General features: G+C 51.0%; 1 protein-coding gene across 1 annotated transcript in view; it reads left to right on the forward strand.

The window, feature by feature from the left end:
* Window positions 1–9: 9 nt before the first annotated feature.
* SEPT5 (septin 5) overlaps window positions 10–20,799 on the forward strand; it is a 46,946-nt gene continuing 26,156 nt past the window's right edge. Inside the window, exons 1-2 of the mRNA XM_026091900.1 lie at window positions 10–89; window positions 248–258. Of these exons, the coding sequence (XP_025947685.1) occupies window positions 47–89; window positions 248–258 (54 nt within the window). The 5' untranslated portion in view covers window positions 10–46. The remainder of the gene's footprint in view (window positions 90–247; window positions 259–20,799) is intronic.

Below are 20,799 nucleotides of genomic sequence, written 5' to 3' on the forward strand. Positions count from 1 at the left end.
CCGCTCCGCTCCGCGCTGCCGGGGAGGCAGGGCCGCCGGCGGCACCATGAGCACCGGCATGCGCTACAAGAGCAAGCTGGTGAACCCAGGTGAGCCGGCGGGACGCGCGGCCGCCCCGCGCCGCCCCGCGCCCCGCGCATCCCTCACGCCCTCTCCTCTCTTGTTTTCTCTCCGCTGCCGGCTCCTGCCGCGGGCATCCCGCCCCTCCTGCCGCCGCCCCTGCCGCCGCCCCGGGTCTGCCCTGCAGAGGAGAAGCAGGTAGGTGCGGGGGGCGCGGGCAGGGCCGGCCTCGCTGCTCGCCGCTGCCGCAGCCGGCGCCGTCCTGCTCCCCGGCCCGGCCCGGCCCGGTGGCGGGTCTCGTCTCGGCGCCTGGGGTGCGGGGGGGAGGCTCCGATGAAGAAAGGCGGCGCGGGGCTGAGCGGCGTTTCGGTGCGGGGAGCGCGTCGGCCCGTCCCGCCGCTCCCCCCGCCGCGCAGAGGCGCGGGCAGAGCCGCCACCCCGGGGGGACATCTGCTTCGCTCCGCAAAGCAATAGCTCTTTGGAGACGTGCCTTTGAGTCCCGGAGAGATAGAGGGGGGTGATGTAATCAGATGACATCAGCAGGTTTTTTTGGTCCGCTGTTTGGTATTTGGGGGGGTTTAGGGTATTTTGCAGCAAGAGGAGTTCCTTCTCTGCTAAGCTTGAATGCCTGGGCGAGGGGCAAGCAGCAGGGTCCGTGCGTTCCTCAGCACCATCGCCGTGATGCCGGCAGTGCCTGCTGCGGATGGGCTGGCAAGAGCTTTTCTGTCTCGCAGGGGCGGAGGTGACGGTAACGCAGCAGGGGGATGTGCACCCATTCCCAGCCTGGCTTGCGCTCGCCGTTGGGGCCAGTCTTTCTCTCTTTGGGGCTCTAATTCCCTATGCACCAGACACCTTATCTACTGTTCAGTGCTACTGCACAGCCTTTCTGGACCACAGAAAAGCAAAAGCGTTTCACAGCAGCTTGGGCGTTCGCCTGGCCACTGCAAGAAATGGGATTTTCTGTATAACGCAGACTTGAGCCCTCTGAAAAGACACCTGTGCATTTCTGTGTGCTACTGATTGCAGTGATGAGAGAGGAACAAAGTAAACCTAATGGCAGTAGGATAATGGGGTCGTCAGATGTGTTTTTCCTAAGCTACTAGAGTTTTGCTAGTATTTTGTGGTTATTTGCCAGCATACTGCTGTTATTTCAGTTCTCACTTTATTTCTGGAGGGAGACACTCCAGAATGCAATCTGAAATCTGAGTCAGTCTAAGCTGTGAAGTTGGGAAGAGATTTGTGACCCAAAAAACCCCATGCTCTTCTTTAATTTCTTATTTTTAAACAAAGAGGGAAGCAGGTTCTGTATAAGGTTCTTTTTTTGCTCCTGAGGGGAATAAGTGCGGCAGAGATCAGAGCAGCTTATTGTAGATATCACCATAACTCCTAGAGGCCCRTGCTGCGCTGTAGAGACGAGAGTGGCTGGAGTCCCTACCCCAGAGAGTTTCTGTGGCACAGCATAGTGCTACTGTGGCAAAGAAGGTCTTTCCTCGAATGCATAGGTATGTGCATGTATATCCAGGTGTTTTATGCTGGGAGTGTAGAATGGGTCTTGCATGACAGAGCACAGCTAATTATGAATTTGTGCCAGCCATGTTATTTGTGAATGATGGAGGGGAACCAAGCTGTGAATACAAAGCAATCTGCTGAAATGAGAGTGAACGTATAAAAGCACAAATATCCTTATTCGGTGTCCTTTGAGAGCAGGGATTTTCTTCTTGTGCAGCCTTGTCCCAAGCTACTCACATCTGGCAGCAGGTACCAATTTAAAAGACTTACTAAAGCTGCAAGTTTTACGTTTGCATTTTTTAAAAATTTATCATAAAAGCCAATTTGTATGAATAGTTATGAAATGAAGTGTGCTTCTGAGAGGGCAGTACAATAGATCACACATAAATAAGCTAGCCTTCAGTAAATGTGGTGTCAAAGAATGCGTGAATCTTCCCTCATCGTATAGTCATAGGGTGATGCATCATCTGGGGCAAGGGGACTCTGGTTCACGGGCAGGGCTCTAATTGTTACCATATATGAACAGAAAGTAACAGTAGACTGTCCACCTCTCTGATTTCCAAGGAATGACCTGTTAATTAGTGCACTTGGGGCTGAACTCATGCACCGCTGAAGTCAATGGGAGATATATTAGTCTCCACATGCAGTGTATCCAGCCCCTCCAAGAGGAAGGGTTGTTGTTCAGGACCCTGGATTGGGAGAACCAGTTTCTGGTCTGGGGCTCGACAGCAGCTTGTCCAGTGAGACCAAGCTCCTCAGTCTTGTGATATCTCAGTTCAGCACCTCCTACGTAGAGATGGTTTCTCTCCTAGAAATTCCTGTACCATTGGACTGCTATCTAAGAGGGGTTCTCATTGTGAAGCTGAGCAGACAGGCAAATGAAGCACTGACTAATGTCCCATGTGCAGAACAGTAGGTGCTAGGTAAGGGAAGCCTAGCAATTTATCAAAAGAGTGTATTGACTTGTGAACCAAACAAGGTGAGTGCAGCTGATGGACACACTGCCAAAGCCCAAGGTGTTGCTGTGGGAGGAGTGCAGGTGAAACCTCCCAAACACCTAGTTAAACTGGAGTCTCCTGGGACGCTCCTGCAGAACATGCCTCCCAGCTCATGCTGTTGGCTTGTGTTTGTTTGGGGTGTTCCTCGTGGTGTCTCTGGAGCTGGCTCCCGCTCACGCAGGCCAGTGTCTCCAATGTTCTTTGAAGTCATTGTTTCTCTTGAAGTTGGGAGGATGAGAACCTCTCCTTCCCAAATTGATCTCTCCACCCCATCAGCTTGCAAAGTTGTTTGGGTGTGGGAGCAAAGACTATCTGGTGGATCCAGTTCTTACCGTGAGTTTGAATTACAGGGCTGTGCCTTTTGCATTCAGCTTGATCCTTTTCTCTACTTCAGCRTGTTTTGAAGTGCTCTGCTTGTCAGTAAAAACATGTGTAGGGTACCGTGTTTAGAGAAGATGCTGTGTGAAAGGTAGTTTGGCTGGAGGAATGGTTTCAGTGTGAGTCTGGGCACTGAGAACTCCTGAATTCATCGCATTTGTATCTCAGTTTTTGAGACTCTTGATCTTACATCTTCAAACTTTATATTCAAACTTCTTTGCTTTGTTCTTAGAAAAAAGAAAAAAGTAGAGATTTTCATCATTCCTGGAACAGTAGATACCGCGAGTGCAGAAATGTCCCCCACTAAAATGGCAACCGTACCCACACAGAGCATCATTTTAAGACTAACCTTCAAAACCTAGTCTCACCTACCAGAGGACTTCAGCTAATGGAAATCCCCTGATTCCCTGTTACTGTGTGCTGACCCTTCTTCTCCCCCTTTTCTTTACTGTGCTTATGGAGAAGCAAACCCAGATGGGCTGACAAGAAATATGTAGATCCCTAAAAAAATTTATGCGTTGCATAGTGCAGAGGAACCTGGGATATTTCTAGCTGTTGTCTTTGACACACTGCAGACCACCTGGGTGCAGGCAGCTACTCATGGCAAAGAGCAGATTAAGAGGAGGAAGGAGTGGTGATTCATGTGTCTCGAGCTGGTTGAGGGTGACTGTAATGTGACCTTCGACTTCTGTGTAGACGTGTGTGGTGAAAATTGATCAGCTGGGCTTTGCGAAGTATGTGATGAAAAGTAGTGTGTGAGGGGTAAGTCTCCTTGCACAGCAGCCTGCTCCTGGGCAAGTCTTGGTTCTTATAGCAAGTCTGTGTCAGAGCAGCTTGGAGGATCCATACGTGCGTTATGTGTTTGTAGCATTGCCATCATTCACCTAAGCAGGTGTTTTCCTTAAAATAACAGTTCTTGTAATCTTGTGATTTGGGGAAAGTTCTGCTTTCTTGTGCCTATGCTTGTACAGAAAAGCTGAGATTCTGAAGGCAAACAGGGGACGATTGACTTTCTATTTTAATTGTCTCAGGGTTTAACCTATGATTTTTATAGTCATGATTCTCTGAGTCATTGGGAGTAGCAATATGGATCTATGTTCGTGTGCACCATCTATCCTGTTCTGTATCAGTTCAAGCTTTGGGGTGGTCATGGTGAGGTTTCTTTCCCTAGCAGAAAGCAAAGTTGTGTTTGCAGCTGGTGAGTGGGATATTTCACCACAGTTGGATGATCTTTCCCTGGGTCATGGATTGCCCTGGGAATGAGGCTACTTCACTCTGGCTCCCCATGTCACTGTCTCTTCCTACCTGTGGTCTCCAGCCCTGGTCTTGCCTTCTGGCCACCGAAGCCTGCCTGCCAGACGGGAGTAACGAATTAGTCTCAGAATTAGGAGGTGAATACTGGAAACACTCTTCAAGCAGCACATCTGTGCTTGTTTTTCTGTTGTCCCAGGGTATCTTGGCCAGATGTAGCATAGGAGTGGAAGCTTTTGCTTCTTTGTAAAAAGCCTTATGGAGCTTATTGAATTTTCTTTTTTTTTGCCCTCCTTTTTGGCCCATTTGGAGGGCCACAGACCAATGTGCCTTTTGGAAACAGGCAAGGGCTCAGCGCTCAGCAGTGTGTCGGGAGCTGGGTGCGGCTGCAGCAGGTCAAGAGGCTCAGCCCTGCGTGTCCTTCTGCTGCACATCTGTCTAAACAGTCCTACTGCAGGAGGCCCCTGTGTCACACAGACGGGCTATTCTGGGCTGGGGAGGGAAGTCCATCTGGGGCACTTGGACTTCTTTTTCTTCTTCTTTTTCTTTTGGGTTTTTTTTCCTTCTTCTTTTTTGGCTTGGCTTCTGGGAAAAGGGCTGTAAAAGGAGGTCAGCACATGGGCTGCTTGGTGAAACAGAACTGCTGGAGAGCTGGGCACAGAATCTGCCTCCTGCTGCTGCTGTTTTCTCTTCAATCATTTGTGCTCCAAATGGATAAAATGGTCATCAGTACAGGGAGGTACAAGTCGCAATCTGCAGTATATGTAAGGGAGAAGTAGGCATTTCCTGCACAGGGGTTTTTGTCCCTTGAACTTCCACGAACTGCTCAGCTACTCATGTGTGTCCACAAATTCTGCTGCTCCTGGGTGAATTGTGCAGAGCCATTTCAGGCACGTTAGGCAAATGTGTAAGTGCTGCAGATGTTGTGGCCTGATCCCTGCTGATGTCAACAAAGTGAGAGCAAGCTTAGTTTAACCCCAGGAGAGGCTTGTGACGTTGTTGCTCAACTGCTGGCTTGCAGCCTGCTGGGGCATTACAAAAGGTGGTTCACGATTGCAGAGGTGACAATGTTACCTTCATCCAAACAAAAGAGAACATGAGTCCCTGGATGCTTTTAGTCTCCAAGGTCAAGGAGTCTCTTTCAACCTCTTGAAACTCTCAGAAGTTATATTGGCTTCACGCTGATGCCATTCTTCATTTGATTGTTCTAGCAATAAATGTAACGGGTTTCTGACTGTATTATTTTTCTTCCTTTGAACAGAGGGTACTTGAGCTTCAAAAGCTAGTTTAGAGAGGAACAACTGGTGGATTTCAGTGTCTTCTAGATCCTATATTGCCTAACCTCTGTTTCAGTCTAAGTTGCTGTCAGTTAAATACCCAATAAGAGGGACATCCAGGAAATCCAGGAGAGATTCTACATTGAGCCAGCTGTTAGCTTGCTCTGCCAGGCCGGGTTGGCTCCTTGCTGTGTATCTTTAGAGCTTTGACATATTAGTTTTAAATGTTCAGTCCAAAGGTTTCTCCAGTGGTTTTGGGACACCCTGCTACCTATAGCAATGGCTCCTATAACTGTGCTGCAGCAGCTGCCAAGAAAAACCCGCACCTGAATCCAAGCCTGGAGAGTTCTCCCCATCTTTAATGCTTCTAGCACTTCTTGCTGGGAAGTCTCTTAGCTAAGCCAAGAGGGTTTCTCTCTTGTCTTTTCCTCCCAGTTCAATTGACTTTTGTGTTGCTCTTTTCTGGATAGCAGAGTATGAACTGGAGGGCACCTTCTTTGCCTACCCACACAGCTTTCTTGCCTAACCAAGACTAAGATTTTACCCCCTTTCTGCCCAAGGCTGGGATTTCCATAGGACAGTGAAACTACAAAGAATAACCCCCAATACTCCTGAAGCAAACATGTGGCATCTCTGATACAATGTGAGACTTCAGATTTTTGTGAAGCATATGCAAGTTGTTTTATCGCATACTGGAATAATTCCCACGTGGGCTGGTTTTTCTGTGTGTGTGTGTGTATGTCTACAGTGTGGTTAGCCTCGAAGYGTAGGGAAAAATGTTTGTCTGCTGTTACACATTCCTTTTCTCCCAAAGAGTCATCCTTGAAGCTGTGAAGAGGTTTGCAGTCATCGTGTTCCCACAAGGATGTTCAGGAGCTGAAACTGTGTGTGTTGCCTCAGAAAAGCTGGAATGAGATCCCAGAACATGTGCTCCTCATCAATATGCGAGCTGCTGTTCATCCACAGCTGGCTCCCCAGAAACGCTGTTTAAAATGAAGAGTGGAAGGTGGTACTGAGTGTGCTCAGAGGAGGGGTTTGTGTGCGTGATGCTACCAGTGGTGGCTGGGCTGTAGAAAAGGAAAGGAATCTTCTATTGCTCCCACCTCAAGCAAGAGGCCTTTATGTTTTGAGGGCTGATGAGTTAGTATCCTTAACTCCCTCTCTCATGGGAGTTTATTTCCAGTGCTTTAGGTGGAATCTACTATGGCTTGCTGATGAGCAAAGCCTGGCTAAGCGTTGGCTGAGGGGAGCTGCAGAGGAAGTGAAACTTTGCACAAGCATCTGGAAGGGTGTAACGCCAAGAGAGGGAGGAGAGTTGTTTAGTTTCACTGACTTTAGTGCAACTGTCCCCTTCTGAAGTCAAAAAAAGAGAAGTTGAGGCTGAAGTGCAGTTCTGGAGGAGGAATGTAGCTGTGCCATGCAGGATAGCACAGTGCAGGGATGCTCAAATGACGGAAATGTCTCTGGATGCAGCTGGGCAGCTTCGATTGCATCAGCCTGAGGCTGTGCCGCGGCAGGGAGGGCCGAGGGAGGCTCAGAGCGAGCGCAGCAGAAGCATGGTGTGCTGAAGGGTCTCAGGCCGAGRTTCCCACACTTGGGAGTCCGTGCTTGCTGCATGGCAGGGTGTGAGCCAGGAGCCAGCGTAGTCTTAAGTAAATGAGAGGTGGGAAACCCTTGTAGAAGTTAACTCCAGCTTTTCACTCACCTCTTCAGTTTGGGCTGCTTTTCTGCAGTTACACTAGCTGACAGCAGTAAGAGCCTCTGCCAAGACCGAAATCTTCACCCTAAAGTTAGCAGATGGGGAGACAGAAGTCACGTGGTGGCTGACCCCTCTCTGCCTGCAGTGGCTGTAGCTGTACCGTGCGGCTGCCCTGACCCGAAGAGCGGGGGAGCCGAGGTCCTTCCCCTGCCAGCTCTCTTGTGCTCCGCTCAGCTCTTTGCTCTTCCCGGGAACTCGGGGAGTGCCCTGTTTGTTATGAAGTGTGTCCAGGGCGTGTGTGTGGAGCTGGGATGGCCTGTCTCTGCCTGACCCCACCCCGGCTGCTGGTGCCGTTCTCGCAGGATGACTTCTGGCAGAGGGAAGCGGGAGCTGGGAACAGCAGTCTGAGCAAATAAACCGCAGGATCATGACTGCGAGCTCCTGGAGACTGGCCATGGGGCGCGAGCCCGTCCCACTGACCTCTGGACATTTTCAGTGCAGAACCGAGGGAAAAAAAGATCCACTAAGACAGCTTGTGGAAAAAGAGGCTCCAAGGACTTAACGTCTTCCTTCTGCTTTCCGTGAGGCAGAGCCCATGGCAGGACAGATGTGGTCTGTGCTCCAGTGACTGTTTCATTTTTCCTTGCGGACCCCTGGTGCCTGGAGCTGTGTGAACACACAAAAGAGGGCAGGCCAGGCCTTTTACTGCTTCAGTTTGTATTACAATTATTTTTTAATATCACTTCCCCGGCGAGTTGCTTTGCTTTCAGCCTTTTGTATTGTCTCCTGACTATTTCTTCAGGGTGGGAACTAGTCCAGTCCTGCTTGCTGCACCGAGCTCATTCTTGCTGTGATACATTCACACATGAAGTCTCTTTAGCTTCTGCAGTCTTATGTACCCTTTTATTTTAAAATAAGTTACATATGACATAAATTACACATTCAGGTAAGATCTGAGTCGCTACATCAGGCATCTGCTGTCTGCCCATCCTACTGTCATTGACCCCTTGCTTGTGTTCTTTGTAGCTTAAAGGCTCTCCTGAGTTTGTGTTGGGTGTTTAAGTGATGTGATGTACTGGAAATGTAGGTGAACAGTACTGGAAATGCTCATCTGGACCAGTAATAAATTCCCCCTGCCCTGGGCCTGCTGTCAAAATGTCAGTGAGATTTATGGCTCTTAGGGGCCTACAGATTCTCTGAGCTTCTTGCTGCTTGGGGAGTTGGTACCAGCTGGGCTCGGGCAGTAATGGAAGAAGCATCACAGCCTTCGGGGAGCTGGCATTTGCCCTCTTTTATAGGCAGTGGGGTGACTCAAGGCTGAGGGGGTTAAACTCCAAGTGAAATCGCTGGCCTGTAGCAAAGCCTTGCTGCTGTGAGTGCGCAGTGCCGAGGCGAGCGAGAATGTGTCATCACGACAGCGAGAGAGATGCTGTCGGAGATGATCTCTCATCTCCCAGAGGCTGTGCTTACGGTCCCAACTGGTTTCTGCGGCGCAGCTGGGGCAGTGCTGTCGCTCCCTTAGCTGGAGCACGCAGAAGTGGAAACACTCGTGCCTCGCTCCCGAGATGAATACCTTTGCTGTTCGTCTGCTTACTTTAGAGAGCTCTCCTTCCCTTGAAAGGAGCCCTTGGCAGAGCGTGTATTTGTGAGGGAAGCGGGTATAGGGGAGGACAATTTTTTAGCAAGAGTTGGTGCTTTTTCTGGGCAGTTAATCCAAGCACATGCTTGGGAAGGACTCCAGCTCCGCTGAGCAGCCAAGCGCTCTGGATCTGCTTGTGGCTGCCAGCAGCCCTGGSGTGGACACTTAAGCTCAGACCAGGCACATGGAGGTGAGAAAGTCAGGGGTGTGTTTTCTGTGTACCCTCCAGTGCTGTGACACTGATCTGTTTGGGGCCCTCCTGATCATCACTGCTGTGAGCAGGAGGCGTTTTCGGTGCAGTGGGAGTGTGTCGTCTTGTCACTTGATTAAACCTTGCCTGGCCACGCTTGGCCCATACCAGGTTCACAGGATTTGACTTCAGAGCTCTTTAAACAAACCAGAATGGACTGGATGGAGCCCAGCGTTCCTCTTCCTCAGTGCCTGCTCTGTTCAGGCCGCTGGTCCTCAAACGGCAAGGCTGTGTGCCATCGCACTGCTGTGTGATGGCATTATTTTCAGCAGCCCTCATTAATGCCAGTGAAAGCCTTGCTGTCTGCAGCGGCCGGGCCAGCCCTCAGCAGCTGCTCGGAGGCTCCGGTCAGTGCCAGGCGTTTCGCTGCCTGGTTTGAATGGCCGATGTGATTTGAACAGCTCCCTGCTCCTCCCGTGATCATGCTGTCATGGGCAGGTGTCAGTCAATAGCAGAATTGTTCTCCCAGTAAACAAGTGACGGTGTTTTTGGAGTTGTACTTCATGTAGCGGCAGCACAGCGTGTGGACGGGGTTGATAATGTGGGCTGTCTTGGGGCTGGTTGGTCTGAAAGCTCATGAACCACCTTCTTGCGTGTCTTTGCAAAGCCCGCATGGGTGTTTCGTTGTGTGCCTGCTTCCTGTGCTGTGTCTCGCACTTGGAAGTGTTTTGTACTGAAGTGTGTCCCTGCAGGATGGAGCTCGCAGCCCAGCGGTGGGCCTTTTGGTGGACACAGATCCTGACCGTCACAGCAGTGATCCAGGAAACGTCTGGGAGAGGCCCCTGCTCTTGCTGCTGCAGACACCCAGCGTGCACCCGACGGCTGAGCTAACTTGTGGCTCTGGGAGATCCGTGTATATCTGGCACACTGAGTCAGTCCTTTAGGGGTTTAGGGCTTTCCCATCAGGACAAATAACTATTTTTTTCTTTCTTCTTTCTCATAAAATAAAATAATTAGGGCATCCACCCACCTCTTGGCTGGCATCCTGCAGTAATAAGCCAGCATGAGTTTGTAGTGGAGGAAAGCAGGTCTTGCCTCATATTCCTAAGGCAAAGGTTTACAAAGGAGTATGAAAGGGAAAATTAGTTTTCCCCCTTCTGGCAAAATTACGTCAGAAGAGGGTCCCATCAAAGCTTCTGAAAGGCAGGCCGTGAGTTTGGCCTGACACTGCTGATTCAATAAGGTACAGTGGGAATAGGGTGTTTCAGAGGTGCACAGGYGAGGGGCTGTGCTACTGTGTGTGCACACAACCGGACTTATTTCGTCTGTGCCCTGGTCCACAGCACTGAAGTTAGAAATCCTCATGCTACAGATTTTTATCTCCCCTCTTACCCCCCCTCCCCGAGGCTGTGGGGTTTGCTCGGGTTTTGTGCAGCCTGAGGGCATGTGAGGCTGCTGAGAGCCCTAGGAGCAGCCGTGCCGGGGGCCGAACCACCTCTCTGGGGCAGGACACGGTCGGACTGGGGGCTTGGAGGGTGCTGCTGGGCCTGGCCGGTGCGGTGTGACGTTCAGAGCCCAGCTGTGAGGGAGCGGCACACTTCCGACAGGCCTGCGAGGGGCAATGCGGGGAGATCCCACACTGGACCATGACTGGAGAATAAATCCTGGAAAATAAATCCCAGAAGACTGCTGTTTGGCCTCATGAGTTGGACCCCAGGCTAGAAACCCAAGAAAATCTCTTTCCATTCTGCATGCTTGGTCCTCAGATTTCCTTGGAGATGTTTAGTCTTGGATTCTTTAAAAATACTCAGGTTTGGCTTTGTGCTGTACTGCAGGTCCCGAGACCTGTTCCTGGGTATCTGATCTGATCTTGCTCCCGTTCTCATTAGAGGCTGTGAGTGACATGCTAGCTCTTGGGCTGCTGCGGCTGCCGCTGGAGCTTACGCTGTGTGTGTATGTGCGGGGTGCTGCTTCTCAGTTAACTGACCGAGCATTGCTTCATCCTGCCCCGCTCTCCTCCTTACCCATGTGGCTGTTTCCATTTCTTTCGCGTTGCCTCCTAGGAAAGCACAATTTAGCAAATGCAATTTTTCCACTACATTGCTTCCGAGTTCTTTCTCATGTTGGGTGTTGCTGTGCTTTGTGTGTCCAACAACCATAGCATTTACAGTCAAATGATTTTCTGTCTTGTCTAATATCTTCTTTAATCCAGTTTCATTTCTCTGACTTCCAGAAATCCATTAGAATCATTTCAAAAGTGACATTTCCAGTACCTGCTCCATTAACATCTCCCTTCTTACCCCTCAAGTACTTTCCAAAGCTTGTTATTTTCAAGTAAAGCCCAGAAAGAAAAGAATGAGATCAGCAATGCTGCTAAAAGAAACCCATGAGAATGAGGAATTTACAATTAACTATTCCTTCAGAGCAGGACTGTATTAATGTGTCACTGTTAACATTTTGCTACAGGGCAAGTAGAGATTGTATTGATGACTCTGGATAAGCTTTAAATTATAGTGGAAATGAAGACTGAAATAGCAATAAGACCAGTGTCACAGTAATATTGTCTGCAAAGAACAGATGTTCACTCTGAAGGCTGTGACTTTTTTGGACAAGGAGAGGGACAAATCCCTCTCTCACTCTGGGGAAAAAATACCATCCCTCAGATTTGTCAGGATGATCCCACTATTCCAGGTCTGTCCTGGTCAAACTGGCTTGTCTGGTCTGGCTGTGTTACTTTATATTGAATTATCACTGGTGAAATTTGCCAAAATGGCAGGTTGGGTTGCAAGGCCCGTGCCTTTATGGGAGGATCATAAAGCAGCTCTGATGTTCTTGCTCCTAGTGCCAAGCACAACAGGGCCTTGGAGCACGAAGGCAGTGTTCTTAGGTGTCTGTGTGCTGACAGTAGCTATGAAGCCCTCCCCTGGGTTGCAGCCMTGCAGTTAGGCATCATGCCAGCCCAGAACTGGGGGCTGTCCATGCCCCGAATGAAGCGATCATGCTTGCTGTGCCGCCGAGATTGTTGGCCTGTTCTGGATTGACCAAGGAGCTGATGCGTTCATCTGGCCTGCGGTGATGTTGTAGAGATGAAGGACAATAGATGAAACATCAGCTTTTCCACAAAGGCCGTTGTGGAATATAGTCATTTTAAAGGCAAATCTTTCAGGCAGTTGATTTACAATAATACAAATTTAAGGCCAGCTTTTTTTGTTTTGTTTTTAAATAGGGATGAAAGCACCTAGGTGCTTTGAAATTGAGAGGAGTTGAGCACCCCATGTTCTTACAAATCTCGTCCTGGGCAGGGAGCCTGCCCCCACTCTCTGCCACGGCTGCTCTCGCTGATTTGAAATGCTGTGCGGCGTGAGGTCTCACCATCTCCCGTGAGCAAGCTGCTGCCGAGGAGTTCATACACCTGGTGCCAGGCTCACAGTTGCCTTTCATGTGCTGTGGTCCATGGATTATGTCCAGGAAAGGAGTTGGTGGAGGAAAACAGCTAGGAAAATACTGCAGGAGGTAGGTCCAAAGCAGCTCTGAATGGCCCTTTCATCCTTGTCTCAGAAGTCATCAAGGGCCGTAGAAACAGAAACTCTGCGAAACTGGCTTTGAAGGGATCATGTCCCGTCTCCTCCCCACCAGAGTCCATACGTCTGGAGGAGGGAAGCTTATTTTGTGTGGCTCTGTTGTGCTGCTTGCGAAAGACTGCTTTTTTTTTTCTTCTGACGCCTGTGTAAATCTTTCCCAAGACGGTTTCTGTGCTGGAGGTGGGCTGTCGGCGCAGAGCTGGTCCCAGCGCTAGCTCCAGGCCCACTGGGCACCTTGGTGGCCGGGGGAGAGGGAGCTCAGCTGGTCTGAACAGAAGGGCTGTGCGAAGGCCGTGGTTAGTGTTGTTGCAGCAGGATGCGGTGCCGATGCCGAGAGCTCCTGGCGTCTTCTCTCCTCAGCGCCATGGCATGCCTGGAGGGACAGGCCCCTCTCAGTGAACGGTCACGTCTTGGTCTCTTTTGGGGGGACTGAAACTTTTACAATGATCTTTGTTAGGGACCTTGCTTGGAGGAGATTATTTGTTGTGAATTAGTGTTCTTACGTCTCCTCCCACCTTGTTTCTTTTGCAAACTGTCCTCTTTATCCTCCTCCAAACTCTTCCTTAAACCCTTCCTGTGCATACTTGGCAGCCAGTAGCTAGTGGGTAGTCACTATTTATCACACTAGCTGTGCAGCTTTCCGACTGATCTGGTGCCTGCCAGTTTTCTTGTGTACTTCTGATTGCAAGCCCTTCGGGACTTGGCTGTCCCTGTGCTCCGGTTGGTTCAGCGCCTCGCAGGTGGGGATATGCTCCCGGGGGAACGTGGGGCTGGCTGCAATCCGCTCACTGGGCTGCAGTGCCTGACCCCAAGGCTGGATGCTTCTGCGTCCTGCATGCCTGTTTCTGCTTCTCCTAGACTTGCCACGGGACTAAAATCTCACGCAGCCTTTGCTATTGCATATCTCTTGCGTTTTGCAGTGTTGATAATTGTGGACTTCTTTGCCTGGTTGAACTCCTCCTTGGCCCTGCCTTTTCTAGATGTGCGTGTGACGTCAAGGGTAGCGAGGCAAAGTACTTACGAAGTGCAGCAAAGCACCTGCTTTGCTGCAGCAAGGACATCTGTATTGACTGGGCTCCCTGCAGTTTGGGAACRGGCGCTTTCACCTTTAAAATCCAACTCAAAGGCTCCTGCATAAACAGTGAAATAGGATCTCCCCCAAAGGGAACAGTTCGTATAGTTAAATCTAAGTATTACTGGAAAAGAAAAATACAACCTTCGTCATCCCTAGCTCTGTCAGGGCATGGACGGTGTTACGTCTGTGGGATTCCTGTGCCTAGAGCAAGCCTGGCTTGCCTGGGAAGAGAGATTTTTCTGGAAGTAGGTTAATGTCTTTCTGTGACTCTTAAAATACTAATGAGTTCATAGCATCTCTTCCACATGCTCAGATCCTGCTGTCCAAAATGTTCAACAGACCCTCAGTGGACCTTTCCAGCCTGTAGTTTTGGAAAATACAGGGTGTGTTTACCTGCATCTTTTCTGTGAGTTCCTCAAACATGGTACAGCCTGATTCTTATTAAGCTGCGCTGAGCAAAGCTTTTGCCTCCAGTCTGAATGACTGAACAACCTGCATATATAAAGGCTTTGTGGGAGCGTTAGGGAATGTCTGCCCTCACGTGCAGGATTACGCCTGTACAGTGGTTTGGAGGATAAAATGGCTGCTCATTCCTGCACACAGGGAGCAGCTGAGCACTGGGAACTTGGGAAGCTTATAGGAAGCGGAGGGTCTCCTGTAAAGTGTTGGTGGGTTGCCTGGGGCAGAAGAGGGCTCTGGGCTTCCCAGGGTGTCTGGGTGCGGGGAGAAGAGCACATTTTTTTGAACACCTTCCAGCCAGGACCCTTGAGGACTCGAGCCCCGGCTTGGGTCTCTGTGACCGGAGCCAGGATGTAAAAGAGGGGCTTCTTTCTCTGGTACCCCTGCTTCTAGAAGGGCTGAAGCCCACCAGGGAGAAAGCTCTCACTTTCATTGTGGTTTTGACCAGTTGTACCTGGCATCCAGGGTTAGCTTCTGGAGAGAGGCTGGGAAACAGTCCTCTTTGGGAGAAGCAGTCACGCTGTACTTTTCCTGCTGTTCAGCCCATGGGTTGCTCTCTGAGTCAGAGAAACCAGCTCCAGGCTGGCAACTCAAATGGTCCTGAGTTCTAGTCTTTCCTCTGTGGGTAGGAAGTCCTAGGAATATGCACATACGTGATCCATAGCTATGTGCACAAGCTCGTTCCGTCCCTTGCTTCTCTAACCATCACATTTGTTGTCTCCCATTAGTCTAGTACCTGAGAAGGTGCTGTGCCCGCAGTTGCTTTGGCCAAGCACTGCTCTGGCATGTGTTTGAGGCCAGGCCATGTGCATTTCCATGCATGGGCAGCAGTTGGGTTGGGGTCTGAGCAGCACGTGGATTGCAGCAGCTGTGTTTTCGCACAAAACAGCCCCATACACATGGTGGTTGCCGCTGCAATGAGTGACTGGGAATTCTGGAAGAGACAGGCAAAGCCTCGATGGCTTTTTTTCTTAGAGCAAAATCTGGGGTGAGGGGAAAAATCCATGGCCATGCAGGAGGGAACTGTGTGGCAGTGATGTATCTTGACCGTTACTACTTGAGACACTGTTGGACACTGTGGTCAGTTTAATGCTTCCAGGAATGAGACATTGATTCATCTGTGGTCAGTGTATTTTTAAAATGATGCCGCTAAGCTGTCAGTCTGGCTTCTCCTGGCCAAGTGTGGCCTTTGCAAGGCTATTTTCCTCAGGACTCCCTTGTGCTGGTGACCTGAATTTCTATTCTCCTTGCTCAGTCTGGTTCCTGTGGTGTTGGGTTAAGTAAGTACTGCCTGATCTGCATGTGTGGAGCAGATCCTGCTGCCGTCTTGGCCAGTGGTGGTGGCCCAGCTCGCATGGGTGCCGTCCTTCATTGCAGTCCTGACAGCAGCACAGATCACCACCACTGACTGTCCAGAGGCCTATGGTAGTTTTACAACCTGTGTTACATTCTCAGCTGTTGGTGGCTCTTAAAGCCTGTGCTGTGACCACAGACGAGTTGACCGCCCCCCACGTTCACAGCACAGACCTGTTCTGAGGTCAGGTTTGGCGGCATGCTCTGTGCACAGACGCTGGAGAACGTGGCTGTGCTAGAGAGGCCACAGGGCTGTGGTGTTTGTGCTCAGTGCTGCGTGGATGGGGTTAGTGGCCAGTGCAAATTGTTTCAAACACTATGTGCATGGGGAGAAAGAGAGCTGCGCTGCTGCAATGCAGGTGTTTGAGGGCCACCAGTTGGAGCTGGGCACAAGGTGGAGCAGTCTGGCTGAGCTAGTCTGACAGCACCAAACTGCGATTTCTCCCCACTGCTCTGCTTTGTTTGGATTTGGGGAGCTGGGGGTCAAGCATGGGCCCGTGCAACTTGTGCCGTACTCTGTTATTAGCTCAGAGCAGCTCCTACCAGGTTTGCCCTTGCAGGGGAAGGAGGGAGGGAGGGTGGGGCATTCGGATGGCAGCCGATGGGGAGGCAGAGATTGATGAAGTGTTGAGCTCTTAATGGGGAACATGCTCTGTCGGTTTGGGTTTCCCTCCCCACCCATCCCGCGCTTTTTAATGTGTGGCACAGTCTTGCGAGTGGCTTGGGAACGGAAGTGATTTCAGACTGGAGATGACCTCATCCGTCTCCAGCTCCARGTTGGAGCAGTGTTTAGCACTTCAGTCACAGCTTTTGCTGCTCTTTGAACGATGCAGGCGAGAGCTGAGGTGGTGGGCAGAGTCTGGTGCTTGCTACTCAGTGGGGCAGTCCTGGCATGTACGAGGTAGGATCTCGCCCTGAGGCCTCTCACAGTCTGCCTGTCCCTGGCTCTCCCAACTGGGTTTTGGCGAGACTCAGCTACAGTCCTGCGACTTCCTGACATCTTGCCCTAGTTGCTGGTATTTGGGGCTTTTTGGCAACATCTGAGCTGCCCTGAGCTGTTTCTGCTGCCCTCGCAAGGGTTTCTAGCCCTGCAGGGGGTATGATGTGGAGCCTTTGGTGCTGGCAGGGGGAATGGCCCTGCTGAAGAGCGCTAGCACTGTGAAACATCCCCTTGCGTCTGCTTGAGGAAGGGAGCGTAGCTGGGTGCTGGCCTGTGGCACGGTGCTCCCCAGCCCAGGCCTAGTGACTGACAGGCAGCACCGTGCAGCCACGCGGTCAGGCTAAGTAAGTGTAGTGGGAAGTGGGCACTGCTGTTGGGTTTGATATCATTCTGTTCTCWCCTTTCTAAATGCTGTGGGGAGTGAAGTGAGTGGCAAGGAAGAGAAGACAGAGCAGAGTCCAAAAAAAAGACAAGAGGCCTTTCTAGAAATGTTAGATAGTGCAGCCATTTCCATGGATGGAAGATTAGGCACTATCGTGCAGGGTGCTGAGCTGTGCCCGGCTGGAAGAATTGCTCAGTGCTATCTGGGTTTGGTGCCCAAGCCCAGGAAGGTGCTGAGGTATGTGTATGGAGGGATGGAAGAGTTCCTGCTGGGATCTTAACATCTCAGGGCCCTGTGGATCCCAAGAAAGGGGGATCAGAGCCCTCCAAGAAGCGTTGCTTTCTAGGAGTGGAGATGTGAAAATGGGAGCGCTAAGGACCTGGGGCGTAGGGTGGGAGTAACAGCTCCAGGACCAGGACAGCGCAGACAGCCGCAGCTTGCAGAAAGTAACAGAGAACCTTCCTTCCTGACAGGCAAAGGGCCCTTCCTCCTTCTCCCTTGATGTCTGCTCCTCTGAAATGGCTAAGATTTACTCTTGCGCAGTTGGGCCATGGAGTCCTTGCATGTGCCAGTGTCCAGCGAGCCCAGCTCCACCCTGGCTGCTGGAGCTGGTCTGCCAAGCGCATGGAGCTCTGAGCTTCAATAAATGAGCATGTGCTCCAGTAAAAAGAGCCTCCAAGCGCCGTCTTGCAAGCTCTTTGGGGGAGTTCAGCCACTTCCCCTGAGCCTAGTCTTCTGGCTGGAGCTCAAGCTGAAGGGGTGCTGGGCTGTGGCAGGCTGTTGCTGGGAATATAAAAGGAGTCTTTTCTAGTGCTCCTGTGGCTGTGTGGCTATGGCAGAAACTCCCTGTAGCTGGGCAGGCAGCTCTGGGAGTGGGGATAACTTCACTGGGGGAATTTGCTCTTCTCTTGGCCTTGTCCCAGGTTGTATCAAGACTTCTGTCTGGAGATAAACTTTCCCTATCCAGCAGTGGTGGGAGGGAATTTAACCCTTCTTGGGATCCAGCAAGACTTCACCCTCCTGCCTTTCTTCCCTGTTGCACCAGGAGCAGGGACTGGGAACAGATCCCATCACACAACTGTGTCACTGTGAGGATGAGAGTTTACAGACATGTTTTCCTCCCTCAGGCCTGGCTCTGTGCCTGTATGTGATGGAGTAATCTGAAAGCGCGTGGATAAGCAGGGGTTGTGCACTAAAATGTCCTCTTTGTCCCCTCTGCTCAGCATCCCACAACTCTGCCAGTGACATGGGAGTGCAGTGGCAGGTAAGCGTGGCTGGCTGAGTGGCACAGGAGCTCTGCCATGTCCTGAGAAGGGGCTTGGGTCAGTGGGGCGCCGAGGGAAGCTTAGCCTGCTGTCAGTGTTGAAGGACGCGCAGTGCCAACGCTCGCTGCTTGGCAGGGCTCAGGCCCTTGGCAGTCCCCTGCCATCTGTGGTCTCCTGTGTTCAAGCTCCAGCAGCATCCCAGAAAGGAGCCATTGAGCCCAGAGCCCTGCCTGTCGCCAGTGTCAGTAGGGCACAATAAAGAAGATGTGTCCGGGCGGCAGCCTGGGTAGGTCTCGTGTCAGGAACAAATCAGCCTTTGTACCCGGCAGTGCCTTCAGTGGGAAGTTTGTCAGCTCTGGAGCTGGGGTGCTAATGCTGGGCTCTGTGCCCAGCCCTGCTGTGCTGCGCAGCCCCCCCATTTGGGGCTGACCAGCAGCCTGGTGGCATGCTCACCAGCTCTGCCATCGCTGTGGGTGGTCTTTGCAGCAGGTCCTGTTTGCCCAAGCATCTCTCTGCCTGGTGGGCTGAGTAGCTGCAGGAGGCAGGACTCTCCTGGCCTCTCAAGTCCTGTTCTGGCTGCTGTGGCATTTGGCAGCCCGGYTGCTTTGTGCCATGTGTGGCCCTGAAGCTGTGCATGTATGGGCTGTGTGCGTTCCTTGCAACACATAACGTCCAGGAGCAGCTCCAGGGTGACTGGGACAGGGCTGTAGTGGACCAGGATGGAAATGTCACTACATCTGAGTCTTTGAAGAGWAGCATCTCTTGGGAAGAGTTCAGCAGAATGGGGCTGAGTGGGATTGCTTGGCAATATGTGACAGCAAAGCAGTCATGATAGAGAAGTGAGGGAAGCTCCTGTGCTTGCGATGTTACACTAGATACAGCACAGGAGGGTAAGCTTTGGGGAGTGGTCCTTCCTGGCTCTTGAGGATGGACTGMGGTCTGTCCCCTGGAGTTCCTCTCTCCCCTGGCTTCTCTGCCATCACTGGGTGCAGCTTAGTGCAGAGAGCTCAGCTAGGATGGCTGTGTCTGCAGGAGGTGCCTGCCAGAAGATTCAAAGCTGCCCTTGTCCAGACCCATGCGTTTGGTGGTGGGATCTGCCAGCCTACCTGTGGGCTGAGAACCTGGCAATGGCGTTGAGGCAGTAAGACAAGATCATGTTGGGAAGGATCCCCTCCCTGAAGTCATGTAGTATGCTCCAGGTTTTTATTTTGTGGCAGTTGTGTCCAGCTACTTGCTTTTACTGCAGAATCATGGTTTGCTGTTCCTGCTGCATTTTGTTTGTGGTATCTCCCAACRTTCCTTCTTTCTGACCGAAGAGCCCTGTCTTCCAGGAAGACTCTGTTCAACAGAACTTCTACTCTTTGAGCTGCCTCCAAGCAAGGCTATATGAAGACTTTGTTGGGAAGGAAGGAAGAGCTTAATGCATGTTCTGCTGCACTCTGCCATGACTGCCAGCTGATCGCAGACACTCCCAGATCTACGCATGTCTTTGCCTTACAGCTTTGCTCAGAGAGCTGCTGGTTTTTAATGAAGGAGCTCTCCTCAGAGATGCTTCTCTGGATGCGTGCTTCAAAAGGTCCAGACGTTTCCTTGAACAGGCGTCTCCTTTCTGTGGCACTGGGAATTTCCCAATGCTCCTGTCTTTTGTCAGGACAGCAGCCAGTACAGACTTGCCATTTTTGGCTAGTCCTAAACATTCATCCTAATCCAGAGTCTTTCTCATTTATCAGTGAGCCTCCACCCACAGTCAATGTGCTGATAACCACTGGATGCAGAAATTGCATGGATAGGGGGAAGATCTGGAGGCAAAGCAGGGTTGTAGATGGAGAAAGGGAGATGATCTGTAGGCCTGACTGTCAGAAAAATCTTGCCTGTGAAGGGATCTCCAGCTCTTCCAAAGGAAGGAATCACTGAGGGGAATTGTAGGGCCTGGGAGGGCAGGTTTAGAAGAGCATAAGCTCTTTCCTGGCCTTGAAAAACATCCTGTTCACTCAAAGAGGAAGCAGCAACCACAGGGAAAGTGTAGTTACTGAACCCAAATCATCAAGAATTGAGCAACTTGTTTCAAAGCATGAAATCTCCTGTTGAGCAAGAGAACTGGTTTCCCTCTTGAAGCAAGTGTAACTGGTAAAATGAGGAGGCAGAGTCCTCCTGCAGTTCAGATGCCAGATAGAGCTGATAATTTCCTTAACCCTCCCCACAAACAGTGTCCCCCATTTTTCTCCCTTGCTTCTTGCTGCTACAGTTTTCAGAAACAGCCTAGAGGTTCCMGTGCCACATGCTGCCGTTTTTATCTGCCTTGTGTGCTCTGTGCTTTCGTGCTGGCTAGTGGTGCAGACGCCACTGGCACGTCTTCCCCCTTCTTGGGGGAGTGGATACATGGTTGCCCCAAGTACTGTGTGTAAAAATGAATACATGAAAAAGGAGTCCAGATAAAGATGGCTCTGCACAGTGTGAACTCTGAAGGACCCTGATGCAGAAAGGGAGAGGGTCTGGTAGCTTTTAATTTGGGGATCCTGGCTCATCAGTGGCAGATTCTTTTTGGTTTTGTAGAAGGCAGACCCAAATGATGTGGGAATGGTTTGAAGAAATCCCCCTCTGCTGTGGTGCCCTGCAGATCAGTGAGTAATTCGGTGCAGTTGTGCTGTCTGCCGGAGCATGTTCTCTATGCCCATGGGCAAGTGTCCTGTGGGTGGATGTATGAAAGAGCTTGAAAGCAAAACCAAACTGGGAGTGCTGTCAT

Source organism: Apteryx rowi, unplaced genomic scaffold (assembly GCF_003343035.1).
Source record: "Apteryx rowi isolate R43461 unplaced genomic scaffold, aptRow1 scaffold_93, whole genome shotgun sequence".
Lineage (NCBI taxonomy): Eukaryota > Metazoa > Chordata > Aves > Apterygiformes > Apterygidae > Apteryx > Apteryx rowi.